Source organism: Lithobates pipiens, unplaced genomic scaffold, assembly GCF_037356315.1.
Source record: "Lithobates pipiens isolate NorthernLeopardFrog02 unplaced genomic scaffold, aLitPip1_a1.2 Scaffold_8, whole genome shotgun sequence".
NCBI lineage: Eukaryota > Metazoa > Chordata > Amphibia > Anura > Ranidae > Lithobates > Lithobates pipiens.
The window spans coordinates 47,031,621-47,052,265 of NW_027507903.1; the positions used below are offsets into that span (position 1 = coordinate 47,031,621).

At 44.1% G+C, this 20,645-nt stretch overlaps 2 protein-coding genes across 2 annotated transcripts in view; one reads left to right on the forward strand and one right to left on the reverse strand.

The window, feature by feature from the left end:
• Positions 1 to 3,842, reverse strand: part of CIB1 (calcium and integrin binding 1) — a 31,258-nt gene extending 27,416 nt beyond the window's left edge. Inside the window, exon 1 of the mRNA XM_077470756.1 lies at positions 3,694 to 3,842. Coding sequence (XP_077326882.1) covers positions 3,694 to 3,744 — 51 coding nt within the window. The 5' untranslated portion in view covers positions 3,745 to 3,842. The remainder of the gene's footprint in view (positions 1 to 3,693) is intronic.
• Positions 3,843 to 4,134: 292 nt separating this feature from the next.
• On the forward strand, positions 4,135 to 19,631 carry GDPGP1 (GDP-D-glucose phosphorylase 1). Its single transcript, XM_077470755.1, has 4 exons — positions 4,135 to 4,262; positions 9,456 to 10,649; positions 13,603 to 13,768; positions 19,393 to 19,631. The coding sequence occupies exons 2-4, from the start codon at positions 9,487 to 9,489 to the stop codon at positions 19,579 to 19,581; spliced, it is 1,518 nt and encodes a 505-aa protein (XP_077326881.1). The 5' UTR covers positions 4,135 to 4,262; positions 9,456 to 9,486; the 3' UTR covers positions 19,582 to 19,631.
• Positions 19,632 to 20,645: the final 1,014 nt, after the last annotated feature.

Sequence of the window (20,645 nt, forward strand, 5' to 3'; positions counted from 1 at the left end):
TGGATAAGGACTTTGCACATTAATTTTTTATGTCACCGAGTGTTGGAAAGCACTAATAGAGGAAATATATTATATGGAATGTGTGAGAAGTACTTTATGTGGTCATTTTATTTATCACAAGGTGCAGTTAGTATTTTTCATTGTGTTTATTCTTCGTTTTTTCATCATCATTTATTTTTTTATGTTATAATGGATTTAAATATTGTTAATAGTTCTGTATAAATTTAGTTGCACGATATTTAACCACTTGTCTACCAGTACCGTTTATAAACACTGGCTGTCAGCAAGGGCTTTTAACCCATTTCCACCAACCACCTACCGGCCCTATAAGGGTTCTAAAAGCTAGCAGGTGGGCATTCGGGTAACGTGACCGCTGTGATTGGCTGTCACAGCAGTCACATGATCGCTATTATGCAACAGGAGCTTTCCAGTAACTGCCGGCTACCATGCTGGGAGCGTGCCCTCAGCACAGTAGGTGGTTTATACAGGGGCACATATACAGGTAGGCCCATGAATCTGAGCTGACAGTATAACTCTAAACACTGCAGAATTCATACGGCTGCTTCTGTCACTTCATCAATAAACACCAATAACCCAGTGTCACTGGAAGCAATCCATGCCCATGCCATACTGCCTCCACTATGTTTTACAGATGATGTTGTGTGCTTTGAATCATGAGATGTTCCAAACCTCCTTCACATCATTCTTTTACAGATTAATCTTAGTTTCATCCGTCCAAAAAAAAAATGCTTTTCCAGATCTGGTCTGGCTTTTTTTAGATGTTTTTTTGGCAAAGTCTAATCTGGCTTTTCTATTCTTCAGGCTTATGAATGGTTTGCACCTTGTGGTGAACCCTCTGTATTTGCTCTCATGAAGTCTTCTTTTGATTGTAGACTTTGACAATGATACACCCACCTCCTGGAGGGTGTCCTTCACTTGTCAGGATGTTGTGAATGGGCTTTTCTTTACCATAGAGAGGATCCTGAGATCATCCACCACTGTTGTCTTACGTGGAGATCCAGGCCCTTTTATATTGCTGAGCTCCCCAGTGCGTTCTTTGACTGGCAGGTGTTCTTTTTTTCACCTTAATGCATAGGATGAATTAACATGAAAAAACGAGTTTACAACTTCTTTAAAGCGGTTCTTCACCCTAAAGGGGAAGTTCCGCTCATCTGATCCCTCCCCCCCCCACAATCGGCACCTTTCAGGGGGGAGGGGGGTGCAGTTACCTGGATGATCCAGGTATCTGCACCCACTTCCGGGCAGACCGCCGCAGACCCCCCCCCCCCCCACCCCCCCGTTGTTTTCTGGGAAACACACAGTTCCCAGAGACACAGTGGGGGACCTGAAGAGACGCGCAGCGCGACTCGCGCATGCGCAGTAGGGAACCGGGCAGTAAAGCTGTAATGCTTCACTTCCCGATTCCCTGACAGAGGATGGCGGCGGGGGCAGCAGCGAGACGAGCATCGCTGGACCCTGGGACAGGTAAGTGCGATTTTATTAAAAGTCAGCAGCTGCAATATTAGTAGCTGCTGGCTTTTAATATTTCTTTTTTTTTTTAGGTGCAGAACCGCTTTAAGCACTCTCCTGCCATGCCAAATGTCAGCTTTCTGGTGGAATTGACTGGGGTGGTCGCAAAGCTGCATCAAGCACTTTCACATCCATTCACCCCTGAAGGTAACACCTCAACCCACCCACTGGACATGACGGGTGCCTGCAGGGTGTGCAGTGAAAAAACATCCAGTCGCTGATCTCCCCTCCTGCGAACGACCATGAAATGCATTTCCTCACTCTGGGGGTGCAGTGCTGACATTGCCCATCTGCTGTATGGCTGGGGAAGAAGCTGATAATGCATGACTTGTGCTTGATCAGCTTCAGTGACATCTCCATAAAGACAGCCTGTCATTTCTACTGTGCCATCACATAATGGGCTATCGTTTCCTTATTTGATAGGCAATAAAAATAAATAAAATGTAAAAAAACACGGGAGGAGGAGGGAGGAGGAAAAAGGCAGAAAAAAAAAAATGGAGGAAGAAATAATTATTTAAAAAAAAAAACGGAGGAGGAGGAAAAAGGTAGAAGAAAAAACAAAAAGAAGGAAGAAAAAAAAAAAAAAAAAAAAAAAAAAAAAAAAAACACCACAATTGCTTCTTCTTACAACTGTTTATTTGGCACTAACAGCAGTGCTACGTCTAAAGTTCTAACGCATTTCGACCGAAGCCTTCCTCATACCAACAGCCTCTTCTATATTTTGGGTATTTACTCAGCGCAACAGCCTCTTCTATATTTTTACCAAAATATAAGATCACATTACAATCCCAGCTGTCAAACACACACATCACACCGCAAATTTGCACTCCGATACACCCCCACCTCCAATAAGCTGGGATAGGCAGAAGACAGGGGTGTTTTGCCACAGTTCTCTATGCCCGCAGGAAAAACTGACCCATACGGGCAAACAGAGGAGGAGCCACAAACACCCCGCAATCCACAAAGCCTGTCTGTTGGGAACAACGGGGTTAATATGTGACACCTCCTGCCAATCGCTTCTGAAAAGTGATCTGAGCACAGATCTCTTTTCAGAGGAAGCTAAACCTACCTATAAAAGGGTACAACAAAAGGCAAAACTTTTTTGTTTTGGATAGAGTGGAGGTGGATTAGAACCTCTGTCTGCTTTTAAAAAAAAAAAAAAAAAAAAAAAAAAAAAAAAAAAAAAAAAAAAAAAAAAAAGAAGAAGGAAGGAGGAAGAAGAGGACGGGGCCAGTCCACGGCTCTGTGTCTGAATGGACACGGGGAGCTGTGACTTGGTTCAGGTGCCCCCATAGCAAGCTGCTTACTGTGGGGACCCTTGGCAGGAGGGAGGGGCCAGGATCACAGAAGAGGGACCCGAGAAGGGGAGGATCTGGGCTGCTCTGTGCAAAACCACTACAATGGAGCAGGTAGGTATAACATGTTTGTTATTTTTATAGAAAAAAAAAACAAGACTTTACAATCACTTTAAAGGAGATTCCCCCTCTCTGTGTGTCCTGTTATCACCAAAAGCGAAAGAAAGAAAGTCCAACAATAAATTTTTTGTTGTTGTCACCAGAACAGGAAAAGAGGGGAAATCTGCCGATGGGGACACCAGTTCTGGCAACTACCTCCCATTGGAGGGCTTTCCACTCACTTCCTGTTGTGGCTAGGGACAGGAAGTGAAGGGAAAGCTCCCCAATGGGGCACAGATGACAACATATAAAACCTGCCAGGGGTTATAGCCCTTCTCTACTCTATCCAAAAGTTTTGCCTTTAGTTCCACTTTGTAGGAGAGAAGCCGGGGGTCAGCCATGACTTCAGAGCCCTCAGCCTGTCATCCTGATCCCTCAGCTTCCACATGGAGCCAGGATCAGTGCACACCCACAGCCAGGCACGGAGCATTTCCCGGAGCAGGTCCTGTCAGGACAGGTTCACTTTACAAAACTTCAGTCCTGGAGCAGCCAAGGAGACAGCGCCCACTACAAGTCCCAGCATGCCCACCTCCTAGAGTTGCTGCCTCATCCCTGTAAACCTGAACATATGAATCACACAGGTTCCGGGGCCAATTTAATGCAGACAAATCACTGAGTGAGTTTAATTACCGCCTCAGTCAGCCACAGAACCTGTGTGATTCATATGAGTTTGGATTTAAAGTGGTGAGATGACACCCTTCCCCGGTACCTGGTACTCATTGATCAGCTCCTTGGGCAGCTGGCTGGATGCGCCCCCCATTCCGGACTGACAGCAACTTCTCCCGACTCCACCAACTTTCCGCAATAACTTCCGCCTCTGACGTCACCGCCTCTACTAGAAACAAGCTATTTACATGCCCCAGGGTGACCCCGCCCCGAACGGGGCGTGACTTTGGCTGTGCGGGTGGGCCGGGGCGGTACCGCGGTGCTGCGATAGGACACCTGCTTACAGAAGCCGCTGCAGAGTAATGTGACTTGTACGAACCGGCCACGTGGAGGGAGCAACCATCCAGTGCAGTGTTGGCGGGGGGTAGAACTAGTAGACTGTGATACATAGACACGTTCTCTGTTAATTATCACAGGGAGGCCAGCTATTAGAAATGATAGGGTGTGCTGTAGAAGGAAGGAGTTGCCGCTGTAGACATGGCGGTGTGTATGTCGGTGAATGGGTCAGTGGTAGTCTTTGGACACCCCTCTTGTATCGAGTTGGTAGGTTCCTACCAGGAAGTAAGCAGGAGGATGGTATGAATGGTGAGTTCACACGACCCTAACACACAGGTGAGTTCCCTTCATAGACACAGGCTGTGTGTTATTAGATAGGCTATCTATAGTATATGATGTGTTACATTGTATATATGACAATCAGGATTGTCAGGGGAAAGCTGTCAGCACCTGAAAGGTCTGTGTGGCTGGCTGGGGGGGAGTTACCAGATTTCCAGGTAATGGGGGGGGGGGTTGGGAATGTGACCACAAAATAAATATGTCTGAAAAATCCAAACATGGAGCCAAAGTGCTTATACAAGTTATTGTTTCCCCCTTTAAAAGCAGATAGGACAGCAATAAGCCAGGCCATAGTTCTTCCTTATTACTACGCATTCTCATTTTTGGCCAGCAGGTAGAGCTGTAGCTGACTTATTCATCTCCTTCATTTGTTTTCTGTATACAGAGCTCAATAGCTCAGAATGACATTTATACAAAGAAGAGAATAGGTCAACGAGGTGAGGGACGTGGCGGCAGCAGGTGATAGGACGCCCGCTAATGGGCACTGCCATGATGGATCTGAAATGACAGGTGCTCTTTAACCACTTCCCGACCACCCGCCGTCGTTTTTTGACGCTACTTTTGAAGAGGAATACCGTTGTTATGGTTGCAGCTAGCTACCACCACTCTGGTATCCTCTTCAAGGGCGGGCAGTCCGCTTCAAGATAATAGTGGTCTCTGTGGCAGATTCGCCACAAGATCACTTTTATCGGCGGCGGGGAAGGGGTTCCTCCCGCCGCTCTCCGGTGCCCTCCTTTACTTACCGGCGGTGATCGGATCCTTTCCCTAGTAGGGATGAACTCGGGCGTGTTCGCACACTCTATGTGTAGAGCCTGCCAGGAAGTCGGCACGGCGCTGCACTAATCACAGGCAGTGAGACATTTCCCGATCTCTGCAGCCGCGCATCGGGAAATGTCTCACTGCCTGTGATTAGCGCAGCACCGTGCCGACTTCCTAGCGGGCTCTGCACGTGGAGTGTATGAACATGCCTGAGCTCATCCTTACTCCCTAGCCTGACATGGAGTCGAGTGAGGGGGAAGATGGCCCCCCACCCGTCTCCATATCACTGCAGGGCGGAAGCCACATCAAAACGCCACTTCCGCACACAGCTCTTAAAGGGTCATTTTTTTTTTTTTTTTTTTTAACGACATTTCATTTTTTACTTAATTTTTTATTTTATTTTTTGCATTTTAGTGTAAATATGAGATCCGAGGTCTTTTTGACCCCAGATCTCATATTTAAGAGGTCCTGTCATACTTTACTTTTCTATTACAAGGGATGTTTACGTTCCTTGTAAAAGGGGAAAAAAAGTAACCCGTTATTATTATTTTTTTTTATTTTTTTTTAAAGAACAGTGTAAAAATAAAAGGTAAAATAAATAAAAAAATACATTTTTTTTTAAACATGCCCCGTCCTGCCAAGCTCGCATGCAGAAGCGAACTGAGCGAATGTGGCTGTCACCGATTGTCTCTTCCCTGTTATAGGGAAGGACGATCAGTGATGTCACAAGCCAGGCCACACCCCCTACAATAAAAAAAAAACACACCACGTCATACATAACCCCTACACTGCCCCCTAGTGGTTAACTCCTTCACTGCCAGTGTCATTTACACAGGAATCAGTGCATTTAAATAGCATTGATTGCTGTATAAATGACAATGGTGTCAAAAATGTCTGATGTGTCCGCCATAATGTCGCAGTCACAATAAAAATCGCTGATCGTTCGATCATTACTAGTAAAAAAAATATATATATTAATAAAAATGATATAAAACTATCCCCTATTTTGTAAACGCTATAACTTTTGTGCAAACCAATCAATAATTGCATTTTTTTTTGTTTACCAAAAATATGTAGAAGAATACGTATCGACCTAAACTGAGGAAACATTTTTTTTTATATATTTTTGGGGGATATTTATTATAGCAAAAAGTAAAAAATATTGCATTTTTTTTCAAAATTGTCGCTCTATTTTTGTTTATAGCACAAAAAATAAAAACCGCAGAGGTGATCAAATGCCACCAAAAGAAGCTCTATTTGTGCAGAAAAAAAACACCAATTTTGTATGGGAGCCACGTCACACGACCGCGCAATTGTCAGTTAAAAAGACACTGTGCCGAATCACAAAAAGGGGCCTGGTCCTTTGGCTGCAAATTGGTCCGGGGGTTAAGTGGTTAAATGTAAGAACTTCTTGCTGGTAGTTAGAATCTTTATTATTTGCAAACATAATGAAGGTTTCCTATTTAGAATAATAATCTGTCAGGTTAGTAAATCAGGGATATCGGAACCGATTCAGTCATACAGTTTGTAATGTACATAGATTTGCAAAGCAAAGGAATATTCCTGAACTTTGTTTTATCTCATGGTTACTGTGACATTGTGTGAATGCATCAATGCAGTGCAGGTTGTCTCAGTTTGCAGAGCTTGGATTCATTGAAAAAGTTTACCAAAAATGTAAATATTGCATTGATTTTTATCCACCCTGCTCATATGTATTTCCTTGGCTTCGCTAAACACACCTCATTTAAAGTACAGGGATGGAGGCGTATACATTACCATACGTCTCATTTAAAATCCAAATTTATCCCCCCTTCTAGATTTCTCCGCCACCCACTGATCATTAGGCAGAGAGACAGAACGGCGATCTGCCTATGTAAGTGATCACCGTTCTGTCAGTAAGGAAGGCATGGATCCTGTGTTCCTGCAAGCAGGGACACAGATCTATGCCTTCCCCTAGTAAAAGCTTCTCCCACACTACAAAAAAAAAAACACTGGCTACGCACACAATTAACCCTTTGATCACCCCTGATGTTAACCCTTTCCCAGCCAGTATCAGTACAGTGACAATGCATTTTCTTTTTTTTATCACTGGTCATTATATTCATGTCGCTGGTCCCCAAAATGCGTCAGCATGTCCACAACAATATCGCAGTCCTGCTATAGGTCTCTGAGCGCTGCCATTACTGGTAAAAAAATTAAAATAGCCCATAGTTTGAAGACGCTATATCTTTTGCGCAAACCAATCAATATACACTTATTTGGGATTTTTTAACCAAAAATTCGATTATTTTTTTCCATTGTTTTTATATTGGATGTGTTTTGTAGCAGAAAGTATGTGTGTGTGTGTATAATATTCTATAACATTTTTCAAAATTGTCAGTCTTTTTGTTTGTTTATAGCACAAAAAATAAAAAAAGCAGATGTGATGAAATACCACCAAAAAGTAAGCTCTATCTGTGGAGAAAAAAAGGACATAAATTTGAAGGTACAACGTCACATGACTGCGGAATCGTCAGTTAAAGTAATGCAGTGCCATATCGTAAAAAAAAATGGAAGGAGGGTATATCTTCCAGAGGTCAAGGGGTTAAATGCAATAAAAAAAATAACAAACATGTTATATGTTCCTGCTCTGTGCAATAGGTATTGCACAGAGCGGCCTCAATCCTCCTATTTAGGGGTCCTCCATCGGTGCTGTCCACTCCTCTTCTGTGTGTGCCCCCATAATAAGCTACTTCCTATGAGGGCACATGTGCAGACTCGCTCTCAAGCCAGGGTGTATATACACACACACACACACACACACACACACACACACACACACACACACACACACACACACACACACACACACACACACACACACACACACACTTGTCCCCACACTCTCCTCACAGGATTTGAGTGACAGGAGAAGGAGCAAATGGCAATGTACATTTTACACAGCTTTTGTGAGCTTTAGAAGGCAGGGGGAGGGGATCTGATGTCACAAACTGCACAGCAGGGAGCTGAGTGTAATATAAGACCTGAGTTGAGGGAAAGGACACAATCTCATAGGGAAACGTGCAAATAAGGCTGTCAATCACAGTCTGTGTGCTGGAGGTCCCCTCCCCTGTCCCTCTTGATCCCTTGGATCATCTGTCAAAAGTGACTCATGCAGAAAGCAGAGGAATGAGAGAAGAGACAGAATTGACACTGAGCGTTTTGGAAAGAGTCAACACACACTATAGAGCAGGGGTCCCCAAACTTTCTAAACAAAAGGCCAGTTTACTGTCCTTCAAACTTTAGGGGGCCAGACTGTGGTCAGTGGTAGAAGAAAATGTCTTGGCTTTGTGGGATTAAACAATGCCCCGATATTTGTATTAGGGGGAGTAATAGTGCTCCATGATTGGTGTCAGTGGGAGGAATTGGGACCCATCGTTGGTGCCAGTGGGAGGAATAGTGCCTCATCAGTGTCAGCGGGAGGGCTTGTGCCCCATCGTTGGTGTCAGTGGGAGGAATAGTGCCTCATCAGTGTCAGCGGGAGGGCTTGTGCCCCATCGTTGGTGTCAGTGGGAGGAATAGTGCCCCATTAATGGTGTCAGTGGGAGTAATAGTGCCCCATTGTTGGTGTCAGTGGGAGGAATAGTGCCCCATTGTTGGTGTCAGTGGGAGGAATAGTGCCCCATTGTTGGTGTCAGTGGGAGGAATAGTGCCCCATTGTTGGTGTCAGTGGGAGTAGTGCCCCATTGTTGGTGTCAGTGGGAGGAATAGTGCCCCATTGTTGGTGTCAGTGGGAGGAATAGTGCCCCATTGTTGGTGTCAATGGGAGGAATAGTGGCCCATTGTTGGTGTCAGTGGGAGGAATAGTGCCTCATCAGTGTCAGCGGGAGGGATTGTGCCCCATCGTTGGTTTCAGTGGGAGGAATAGTGCCCCATTGTTGGTGTCAGTGGGGGGAATAGTGCCCCATTGTTGGTGTCAGTGGGGGGAATAGTGCCCCATTGTTGGTGTCAGTGGGGGGAATAGTGCCCCATTGTTGGTGTCAGTGGGAGGAATAGTGCCCCATTGTTGGTGTCAGTGGGAGGAATAGTGCCCCATCGTTGGTGTCAGTGGCAGAAACTATGCCCCACTGTTGCTGACACAGGGATAATAATGCCCCAAGGGTCAGATAAAAGCATGGAAAGGGCCTCAGTTAGGCGACCACTACTATAGAGGGATATGCTTTGTTTATTTTTCATAGAGGGAGACTGAGGAGGAGGTTCAGAATTAAACAGAACGTTGATAACCGACTTCCTAAATATCCGGCTCTCATGATAATGTCAAAATGTGGTTTTATTCCAGGTAACCTCTACTTCTGTATTTTTCACATTTTGTTTAATTTGCGTTGAAAACATTTTACAATAATCTTCCCCCTTCACAAAACACAATGCACTCAAATGTTTTTGTCTTAATAGGCAATAAAAGTACAGTGGAAGCTTTGTAAAGATGGAGCTGAAAGGCAAATCCGGTCTTAATGGAACTCCCATAGAAGAATATAAATATTCCAATGAAGATTTTATCATCCCAGGCAGCACTTGGCAGGAAAGAAGAGAGCAGACAAACAATCAAGATTTCCTTTCTGCATTTGATAAAACTCTGAGATCAAAATGGACAGACAAAATGGAGCAAGGGCTCTTCCGCTACCCGCTGTGGAGCTTACAGACAAGGGTCCTGCCGGGGGGAGTGAAATATGTTGCACAGCTGAACATTAAGAGAGGTATAGAGCGGAGGAAACCTCAGGACATTAGAAGCATCAAGGAAAAATTCAATCCCAGCCAATTTAATTTTAGTAAAATTCGTTCGGAGGAAATTTTGTTTGAAATGGTCAGATCACCTCTAGAGAAGGCTGCTGGCATTGAAAGCCTACAGAGAAATCACATAGTTCCAGACGGGTCTGCGAAGAAAGACTGGCACAGCCGAACTCTTGTTGTGATCAATGTCAGCCCCCTGGAGTTTGGCCACGTCTTATTTATTCCAGAACCTTCTCTTTGTTTGAATCAGATCCTGATCCCTGATCTAGCGCTGTTTGGGATGGAGTCCATACTTCTTAGTGGCCACCCGGGGTTCAGAGTTGGCTTTAACAGCCTGGGTGGGTTTGCCTCAGTAAACCATTTGCACTTACATGGGTTTTACCTGGATAAAGAGCTTGTGATAGAATCAACACCCTGCAAGCCCTTGTGTCCTGATCTAAACTTCTACCTCCTGGCTGACTTCCCTGCTCCTGGCTTCTGCTTCTACACAGATGGGAAGGACTTGGTGTCTGTAGCTCAGAGGGTATGTGGAGCTACAGATTATTTTGTGGATAGAAATATTGCACATAACATCTTTATAACCCGGGGCTGTGACCCAGGACATGCGGGCTGGCCGGAGTCTAGAGAGGGGATCCGCGTGGTCATCTGGGCAAGAAAGTCCTGTTTTGGATCCAAGGAGGAATCGGCATTTAATGTTGCACTTTGTGAACTTGCAGGGCATTTACCATTTAAAAACCAAGAAGACTTTATGAATATGACGGAGGAGTCTGTTATTGGCATCATTAAAGAGTACCTCTTCTCAGAGGAGGAGTTCAGGATTTTGTCTATGGGATTAGCAGAGCATTTAAAGCAGAAGTAGTAAGTAGAAGAAAGTAGAAGTAAAGGAAAAAATACGTGCCTTTGTTACAACAGTTCAATGCCCACAAAGTCCTTTTTTTTTCTTTTTCTTTTTTTGCACTGGTGTCTTTTTATTATTATTTTTTTTTTTCCATGGCTTCTTCCAGGTGCCGGTCTTTGTCTGTCTTGGTTGGCACAGGATCATGTCAGTCCTGCGCATGCACACACATAGGCAGTGTGCCAGAATGTGAACTGCTGCGCATGTGCATCTCGGCGTACATTCTGCAATTGATTGCAAACAGGCAGGTAAGTGTATTTTTATTGCAGAAAAGTCATTACATGTCTCTTCGGCAATAAAGAGCCTGCCTGTTTGCAATCCTTTTTTCAGCTTTAAGCTGGCCATAGACTGTTCGAATCTCCCGGCTGAGATTCGAATGATGAATGGGCAGGCTGATTGTACCCAGGTTGATCAATTGATTGACTTGGGTACAACCAGCATGTTGCATTTTTAGCATGCGATTGCCAGCAGCTATAGCTGCTAGCAATAACCACTATATTCTCCCAGCAGGGATGGCTCCCCCTGACACCCACTGGGAGAACACAATGGCTCCATGGGAGGAATTCCCCCATCAACACGAAGTGTGTTGATGGGGGAATAAAGTGATTCTGTTTCCTGAAACCCGTGGTTGCAGGAAAGAAAACTATCATCTGTGGCCTGCCTTAGTTCCACTTTAACATCCTGAACATTTTTAATTATGGAGAAACTTACCATATGAAATGTTATTTGTTTCCAATGTTCTGGGCTCTGGTTTATAATGGCTATACTTGAGTACCTGCGTAGAAGGGTAAGTTCACCTTTTCACAAAAAAAACTCAAAAGGGGAAATAACTTCAATATCCTGACCACCCACATGGATTCTGCTGCACATAGCGGCCGTGATGCCGATGTAACGTATTGTACACCTCAATAAGTAGCCCAGGATTGAGTATTCATCATAATGTTTGCAATGGCTGCACTGACCAATGAGAAGCTCTTCTTCTGCGACACCTTACTTGGAAGAAGCATCCTCAGATGTGCTTCTCATTGGTCAGAGCAGTCACATGGCTGCAACGACCAATAAGTGCTTACCATTGCAAGCATTACGGTGGATAATTACTCCATGGCTATTTCAGTGTGCAGCCCTCTACATTGGCAGCACAGGTCACAGGCTGCTAGGTGCAGCAAGGGCCAGAGGGGTGGTCAGGATATTTTTTGAGTTGGTTCAGCTTTTCAACTTTTTGTGAAAAAGGTGAACTTAAGCCGGTCATAGACAGTTCAAATCTTGCCTGGTTCAGCAGGATTCGAACCATGTATGGGCAGGCTGAATGTACCCAAGTTGATCGATGAATCAACTTTGGTACAACCAGCCTGTACGATTTTACATGCGATTATTGCTAGCAGCTGTTATAGCCACTATCAATAATCACTGATCTGTGGTTGCAGGAAAGAAAATTGCTCCGTCTATGGCTAGCCTTACCTTTTTAAAACCAAACTCCAGACAAAAACTTAAATACACAGATGAAATATGTATAAAGGAAAATTTTACCTTTCAAAAAAATTGTATTTGTGTCTATCCAGTTCTGAGATTTACACAGCTCTGTCAAATAGCACAGCCAGGTGGTACAGTGAGGGGGAAAAAATATATTCGATCCCCTGCTGATTTTGTACGTTTGCCCACTGACAAAGCAATCTGTCTATAAATTTACTCTATTTTAACAGTAAGAGACAGAATAACAACAAAAATAACCAGAAAAAGGCATTTAAAAAAAGTTATAAATTGATTTGCATTGTAATGAGTGAAATAAGTATTTGATCCCCTATCAATCTGGAAAATTTCTGGCTCCCAGGTGTCTTCTATAGAGGTAACAGACTGAGATTAAGAGCACTCTCTTAAAGGCAATGCTCCTAATCTCAGCTTGTCACCTGTATAAGAGACACCTGTCCACAGAAGCAATCAGATTCCAATCTCTCCACTATGGCCAAGACCAAAGAGCTGTCCAAGGATGTCAAGGACAAGATTGTAGACCTACATAAGGCTGGATGGGCTACAAGTCCATCATCAAGCAGCTTGGTGAGAGGGTAACAACTGGGTGAAAGTGTTGTGATCAGATGAGACCAAGATCATCAAGCTCTTTGGCATCAACTCAACTCGCTGTGTTTGGAGGAGGAGGAATGCTGCCTATGACCCCAAGAACACCATCCTCGCCGTCAAATGTGGAGGTGGAAACATTTATGCTTTGGGGGTGTTTTTTTTGCTATAGGGACAGGACAACTTAACCGCATCAAAGTGATGATGCGCAGGGCCATGTACCATCAAATCTTGGGTGAGAACCTCCTTCCCGCATTGAAAATGGGTCGTGGGTGGGTATTCCAACATGGCAATGACCCAAAACACACGGCCAAGGCACCAAAGGAGTGGCTCAAGAAGAAGCACATTAAGGTCCTGGAGTGGTCTAGCCAGTCTCCAGACCTTAATCCCGTAGAAAATATGTGGCGGGAGCTTAAGGTTTGAGTTACCAAAACGTCAACCTTGCAGCCTTAATGACTTGGAGAGGATCTGCAAAGAGGAGTGGGACAAAATCCCTTCTGAGATTTGTGCAAACCTGGTGGTCAGCTATAAGAAATGTCTGACCTCTGTGATTGTCAACAAGGGTTTTGCCACCAAGTACTAAGTCATGTTTTGCGAAGAGATCAAATACTTATTTTACTCATTAAAATGCAAATTAATTTATAACTTTTTTTCAAATGCATGTTTCTGAATATTTTGTCGTTATTCTGTCTCACTGTTAAAATAAATCTACCATTAAAATTATAGACTGATAATTTCTTAGTCAGTGGGCAACTGTACAAAATCAGCAGGGGATCAAATACTTTTTTCCCTCACTGTAGATGACACCACATAAATAATACCGCAGTGTCCCCTCTCCACCCCCAGCATTCTAACTGGACAGCGAAAGAGCAGCTGCAGAAAAATGGTCATCCCTCTGATCACTCTGCTCTCTCCTCCAACACATTCGCATGCAGAACACCTGATTGTCTCCAAACCCCACTTCTCCTGCTGTGTGATTGATTTCAGGAGAGCGATAGCAAGTCAATTTCAGGTAATCCCTCTATTTGCTTAAAAAATTAGAAAATTTTAAAAATCAGTAAATGGAAGTGACATTAAACAATATATACATGTCCACTACTTAATGACCCTGTAATCAATTTTTCATAAAATTGTTGCTATATTTTTGCGCCATCTTGTAATGTCCTCTGTGAGCGCCCGAACCTCTCTCCCCCCCCCCCCCCCCCCCACTTCTGTTTGTTTGAAAGGAGCAGTGCACTTTAGTTGTAGACATCTGCACTGCAAACACCAAAGTCATTAGTCCATCTTGGGACCAAGCATGAGACGGTGGTTATGTTCCTACATATAGTGGGACCATAGAGTATGAACGATGCCCCCTTCCTAACAGGGCAAAAATGAAAGTATGCCAACCGCCCCTCTTATGCTGCAATAGGCAGCTGACAGGGATGTTTACATGCCGTAACTGCTATGCTTCACTTTGCGCTTGTGGCAAAGTTCACTGGCATGTTATGATCAGAGGTACCGCGAGCCCACCAAACACTACACAATTAAACAAATGGGGAAGCCCTGCAAATACCCTGCAACTGCGTGCAAAGCATGTGGATGCAGCACACTTGTTGGGAAAAATGGGGTTAAAACAATAAATTACGAAGCGTCTTATTGCTTCCTCACTGCCTATCAATGGCATCTGACGTGCAATCCAAACATGGATCGGGCTTCAGAGGAAAGAAAAATTTAGATGCACATCTAAATCGACCCCAAGGCCCCTTTCCCACACGGTGGACTCTATTTTTATCTGGCTTGCTCAGCAGGGGATCTGTCCGCTGATCCCCCACTGAGCAGAATGGAGTGGACGGATGACTGCTTCCTGTTTCTTGTCAGCTTATGCAGAGCAGATATGGACACAGCCTACTGTGCTCTATAGGCAGTCAGATGTAAACGGACCGGCTGTCCATTTACACCCTTTGTGATCCAACTTGGCCAGATGGAGGGGAACGGGTCCCCTTCCGTTTGTGTTTTTATCGGATTGGAGGTAGGCAGGTGTAAATGGACACATCCGCCGCTCCATGGTGGAGAATGGCGACTCCGGTTCCATCCACTGGAAAAACGCTCACGGGAAAGGGGCCTAATTTGTGTCTTTTCCCTGTATTGAGTTCAGTACAAGCATCAAATTAAAGAGAACCAGTGATGTTCTCAATAAACAACTTAGTGCCTTATGTACTCGGGCACAGCCGATCCGTCTTCTTGCCCCTTAAGTGCTTGAGAGTTGTGGTATACTCCCAGCTCCATTTATTTATATGACAAAATTTGACTTCATTCTAATTTTGGGGTTCTGATATCTCTGACTGTCCATATCACCCCAAAACCTGCATGGGGTAAACTATCCCTGAAGTCTGCGATCATGAAAAAGCTTTAAGCACCGCTTGATGCTGAAGTTTAGATGTATCTCTGACAGTGCTGTGCACCTGTAGTGGATTTACCTTTCGTAAATAACCCCCAAAAGGTCCAATATAAAGAAAAGATATAACATATGTTACTCTAGATCTGCCAAAAGGGCTGTAAGGCCCAGTGGTGATCCCTACGCATTTCAACTCGCAGAGTCTTCTTCGGGGGTTCTGGTAGACAGGGGTAGTAGTAGATTCTATAAAAAAAAAGTATTCATCTATAAGAAACAGGTATTCAAAAAACGTGCATATCCATACTTAGTTGCATATAGTTTTGAGTTGTTAAAGCGGGATTCCACCCTAAAGTGGAACCTCCGCTGATCGGAACCCCCCCCCCCCCCTCCGGTGTCACAATTGACACCTTTCAGGGGGGAGGGGGGTGGAGATACCTGTCAAAGACAGGTATTTTCACCCACTTCCGGGCATAGACTCCCACGGGAGTCTACGCCATTTCCTGCCCTGCCGCGCTGTCTGCTGGGACACACACGGGTGCCAGTGACAGCGCGGAGATTTCCTATTGCGCGGCGCGGCTCGCGCATGCGCAGTAGGGAACCAGGAAGTGAAGCCGATTCGCTTCACTTCCTGATTCCCTCACCCAGAATGGCGGCGGCAGCAGCCGAGGCCCGAGCGGTCGATCGGCCTCGGCTGCCGGCATCGCTGGAACCCGGGACAGGTGAGTGTCCATTTATTAAAATTTTAATATTTTTTTTTTTGGCGGAATCCCTCTTTAATTTACAATTACGGCTTACAAAGAATCAGAAGAAGATTGTGCATTATATTAGTACCGGTGGTGGGGTATCCAGGTGCCCATACATAGCTCAAGGGACAGGAGCCTAATAGTATAAAAAAAATATATTATACATTAGATGGATATTAAAGTGGAATGCAGGCCAAAGCAAATATAGACTAGAGCACCATCGATAATCAATCAAAGATCAAATCAAGACCATAGAGAGTATGACCAACAGATTTGGGAGCAAATTAATTGCATACAGCTCAGCAGAGACAAGTATGGTTCAAAAAGAGATCATATGATGAAGAGCTCTTGGGTATCTAGAAAGATATATGGTATAATTTATAATTATAATGTAATATATAGTAAAATAACAGCACTCAGTAGGGGACTGGTCTCCATTGTGTGTATGTGAATCAATCTGCGCTCACCCAGCAACTTTTGAAAAATGCCTAAATAAAAAGGTGAAAAAAATTGTGTGTATATGACCAAACACTTATAAGCATAAGTAAGTGCTGCTGTCTCCTAAAAAAAAAAAAAATTGTTAATTTTAACAGATTTTAAACACAAAACGGATGCGCAAATAATATAATCAGAATGTGTAAAAATTGTATACCATCAATCTATATGGCGGCATAGTGGTGTAGTGGTTAGCATTCGCCTAACAGTAAGAAGGGTCGCTGGTTCGAATCCCAACCACGACACTACCTGCCTGGAGTTCTCCATGTTCTCCCTGTGCGTGCGTGAGTTTCCTCCGTGTACTCTGGTTTCCTCCCACATTCCAAAGACATGCTGGTAGGTTAATTGGATCCTGACTAAATTGTCCCTAGTATGTATGAATGTGAGTTAGGGTGAGTTAGGGCGCTGCATAAATTGATGGCGCTATATATGTAACTGAAATAAATAAATGTATGTACAATAAATTAATCAGTACAATGGGTAAATCCAGACAATCAAAAAATCACTAAAAAGTGGTTAAATGAGAATAAATAAACATCCCAAATAAATTCTAAAAGGATTGTGATGAAAAGTATTGTGAAATAATCCAAACGCTCTTCAGCCTTGCACAGCTGTAGCGGCTCCTCTGCTGTACTGAAATTGCTTACTGCTGATTTTACTGCACACTTTAAACTTCTCACAATGGGGGGAGATTTACTAAAACTGGAGCACTCATAATCTGGTGCAGCTGTGCATGGTAGCCAATCTGCTTCTAACTTCAGCTTGTTCAGTTAACCACTTGCTGCCCGCCCACCGTCAAATAACGGGGGGATGGTGCGGCTCTCGTTCTGGGTGGACATCCTATGACAGCGCAACGGCTGCTCCTGCGGGGGGCATGCGGCGGTCACGCTGTTTTGCTAGCACACGGCATGACCCTGACCTCTGTAAATAGCCACTGACGTGGCTCTTTAATCGTGATCGGCTGTGTCTAATCACAGCCAGTCACATGTAAACAAGGAAGTGCCAGTACACTGACAGTGTGTGGCGAGGAAAGAGGATCAGTGGTATTTCCTCGCAGAGAACAGTAAGAGTGCCCTGATTACATTAGAGCACCAGAAGTGCCAGCAATCAGTGCCCACCAGTGCCAACAAACAGTGGCCATTAGGGATGCCAGTCAGTACTGGCTTTCAGTGCCGCCTATCAGTACCCATCAGTTCCACCCATTAGTGCTGCCTATCCATGCCCACCAGTGCCACCTATCAGTGCCCATAAGTGCAGAATATTAGTGCCTCTTCATCAGTGCCCATTAGTGCTGCCTCATCGGTGCAGCTCTCCACTCTCCATCTTTACTAAATAACCCCCAATGTACATTCGAATTTGCAGCAGAAGTCACGGCCCGCCTCATTTCCTGACTGGAGGACCTCCAGAATCATCTAGCTCTTCCTCCCCAACCTTACTGTCTCTGGCTCATCTCTTTCATTTGTTAGAAGTGAAATTGAAATGAGAAAAATGGACTTTATAGGCACACGCATAGAATTTGTAAAAATGCCGACCATTCCGCCCAACTGTTGGAGATGTTCTGACGGTATTGGCTCTATATGTTGGTCCTGCCCAATACTCCAACCTTTCTGGCAAACAGTTTGCCGCATTACCTCCAAGATCACAACATACCACTTAGAATATACACCGGCCCAAATGCTACTACATAATTCCTCCATCCCTTTTAAACAATACCATTGCTCGCTTGCTCTACACCTAATCAATGTGGCAAAATTGTGCATCCCCACGCTCTGGAAATCCCCGAAGGCCCCTACAACGGCAGAATGGCTTAGACGCATATCCAAAATCGAGGAGATGGAAGAGCTAATTCATCAAGTCAAAGACACACCTACCAAATTTAGGAACGTCTGGTCCTGCTGGCATCACTTTAAAACGTCAGACGAATATAAACTTTTGCTCTCCTAAAGATAGGCTACAGTCCAAGAAGCCAAAGCAAGGACATAGCAAAACCCCCTTTTCATCTACCCTCCTCACTCATTCACATTCGGTAATCCCCTGTTCTGTACCATACATTGCCCAGACAAATATGTGATGGCCACACGCACCCTATAACCTGTGACTCCCCTACCTCCCCCAATCCATACCCCTCCCCCACCCCTCCCTATCTCTTCTCCCCCCTACCCTATTTGGCTTAGACAAAGCTACCTCCTAGATACCCCTTAAAGAGGGGTTGCTAGTGGTCCGAGACCGCACCCCCACATCGCTCTCAACACTCCAGTAGCAAATAGATACTGTTAAACTACCCTCACTCTATGTGTTAGTACGTTTTTTTTGGTTTCCATAATGAGAAACACAGGCAGAATCACTAATATGAACGCCAAGTGGGCCTCATGCCCACACTTATTTTGGTCTGCCGGTTAAAGTAGTTTATGTTTTGTTTAAAACTATACATCATAACCCTACTGAATGTTGGCTTAAACACTCGCAACTGTGTTAGCCTTATAACACTTGTTTATTATTTGTGCACTCTCAATTTGTTATGGTCCTCGATCCATTTCATAAATAACGCACTGTATCATTGTGTTGTATCTGAAGTTGTATGCAGCGTTTACAATAAACTTTCTTTTTGAAAAAAAAAAAAAAAAAAGAATATGTAAAAATGTATTGAAGTTTTTAATTGGACCTCATATTGTGACTCAACTACTCCACGCACTTTATTTCCACTGGATGCTGCTACTGGTTACCTCTATGATTGCACCACTTTGGTTTATTACCTATGTATATATCTTGGAGGTGTTATTAGAGTCTTTGGGGTCATTCAACGTTACAATGTTGTTTTTTTTAATATGTGATTTTAACCTCATCAATTAAAAACTTCAATTCATTTTTACATATTCTATGCGTGTGCCTATAAAGTCCATTTCTCTAGTTTAACTTTCTCTTCTAAATAGTATTGGGACGTTGGCACACTACTACTTGTGTATCCACAGTGTCACCCTGTGAGGATAAACGTTACATTTGCAAAATTCTTTAATTTGTTAGATTCCAGTTAAATCATGGAGGCTTGGCATCACCCGTTGGTGTTACCTGGAGCAGTTGGCATGCATAGGAGACCCAGTAGAGACTCCACATTCTCCCATCCATGCGAGTTCTTTTCCATTCTCATGTAAAAGCACCTTTATGAGATATCAGAATATGTGTGTATCATGGAAAATTCACAAATGTTTGTAGACCAAAGATTTTAATTTATGAAGTGGAAAATAAAGTACTAGTATTTCCTATGGTAAATGGTCTTTGTATTTCTTTCTGCTCGTTTTTATATATAAGCTTTAGGCCTTGTTCACATGAGCGGCCAGGGGGTGATGAAAGAAACTCACTTGGATAGCATATCGCATTCGGCTGGCGTGGCCACCGCCAAGCGCAACCAATGCATGTCAATGAGGTTAAGCCTAATGCACACAATTATTTTTTTTATTCAACCCAGCATGGCTGAATAAAAAAACGGACAACTCAGGAGGAGCCGCTGTACTAACCATGCCGTGTTAGTACAGCAATCTCCTCTTCTGTGCTATTGTTGTGTTCTAACGGGGGGGGGGGGGGGCCGTGGAGGTTTAGGAGATATTTCCAGCACCTATAGGTAAGCCTTAATATAGGCTTACCTGTAGGTAAAAGTGGTTGTACAAACACTTTAAGCAGTGCTTTCTGGCCACTAGGGGGGGCAATTTTAACCCCCGCTAGCAGCCGAAAAGCACTGTTTAAACAACACTAAAGCGCCGCTAAGGGCCGGTTCCCAGTGGTGCAATGTCAGAGATCGGATGTGCAAATGCGATGCGATTTCAGCCATAAAGATTGTATGGTTGAATTTGCATCAAACTCGCACTGAAGAATGGTTTAAAACCTCCCATGTTGTGGCAATTCCGAAGTGCTTTTCAGGCGACTTGAAATCGCTTTTCAGGCGCTTCGGAAGTGCTGCCCATTCATTGCAATGGGCAGGGACCATTTTGGGAGTGGTGTATACCCCAAACTGCCCCAAAGATGCTGCTCGTAGGACTTTTTCTAACCTCCAGCGAGCACACCGCCCCCGTGTGAAAGCCCTCGGGCTGCATCCTGGGGTGGGTGGTGGGCGCTATTTCTAGAGCTAAAACTGGGGCTGAAACAACTAATCGATTAATCGACTATGAAATTAATCGATTAGTATTTTCATAATCGATTAATCGGCCAGTAACATAATGGGGTTAAAAAAATAAAATAAAAAGAGCCCTTTATAGTACAAAAAGAGCAAATAATCTCTACTG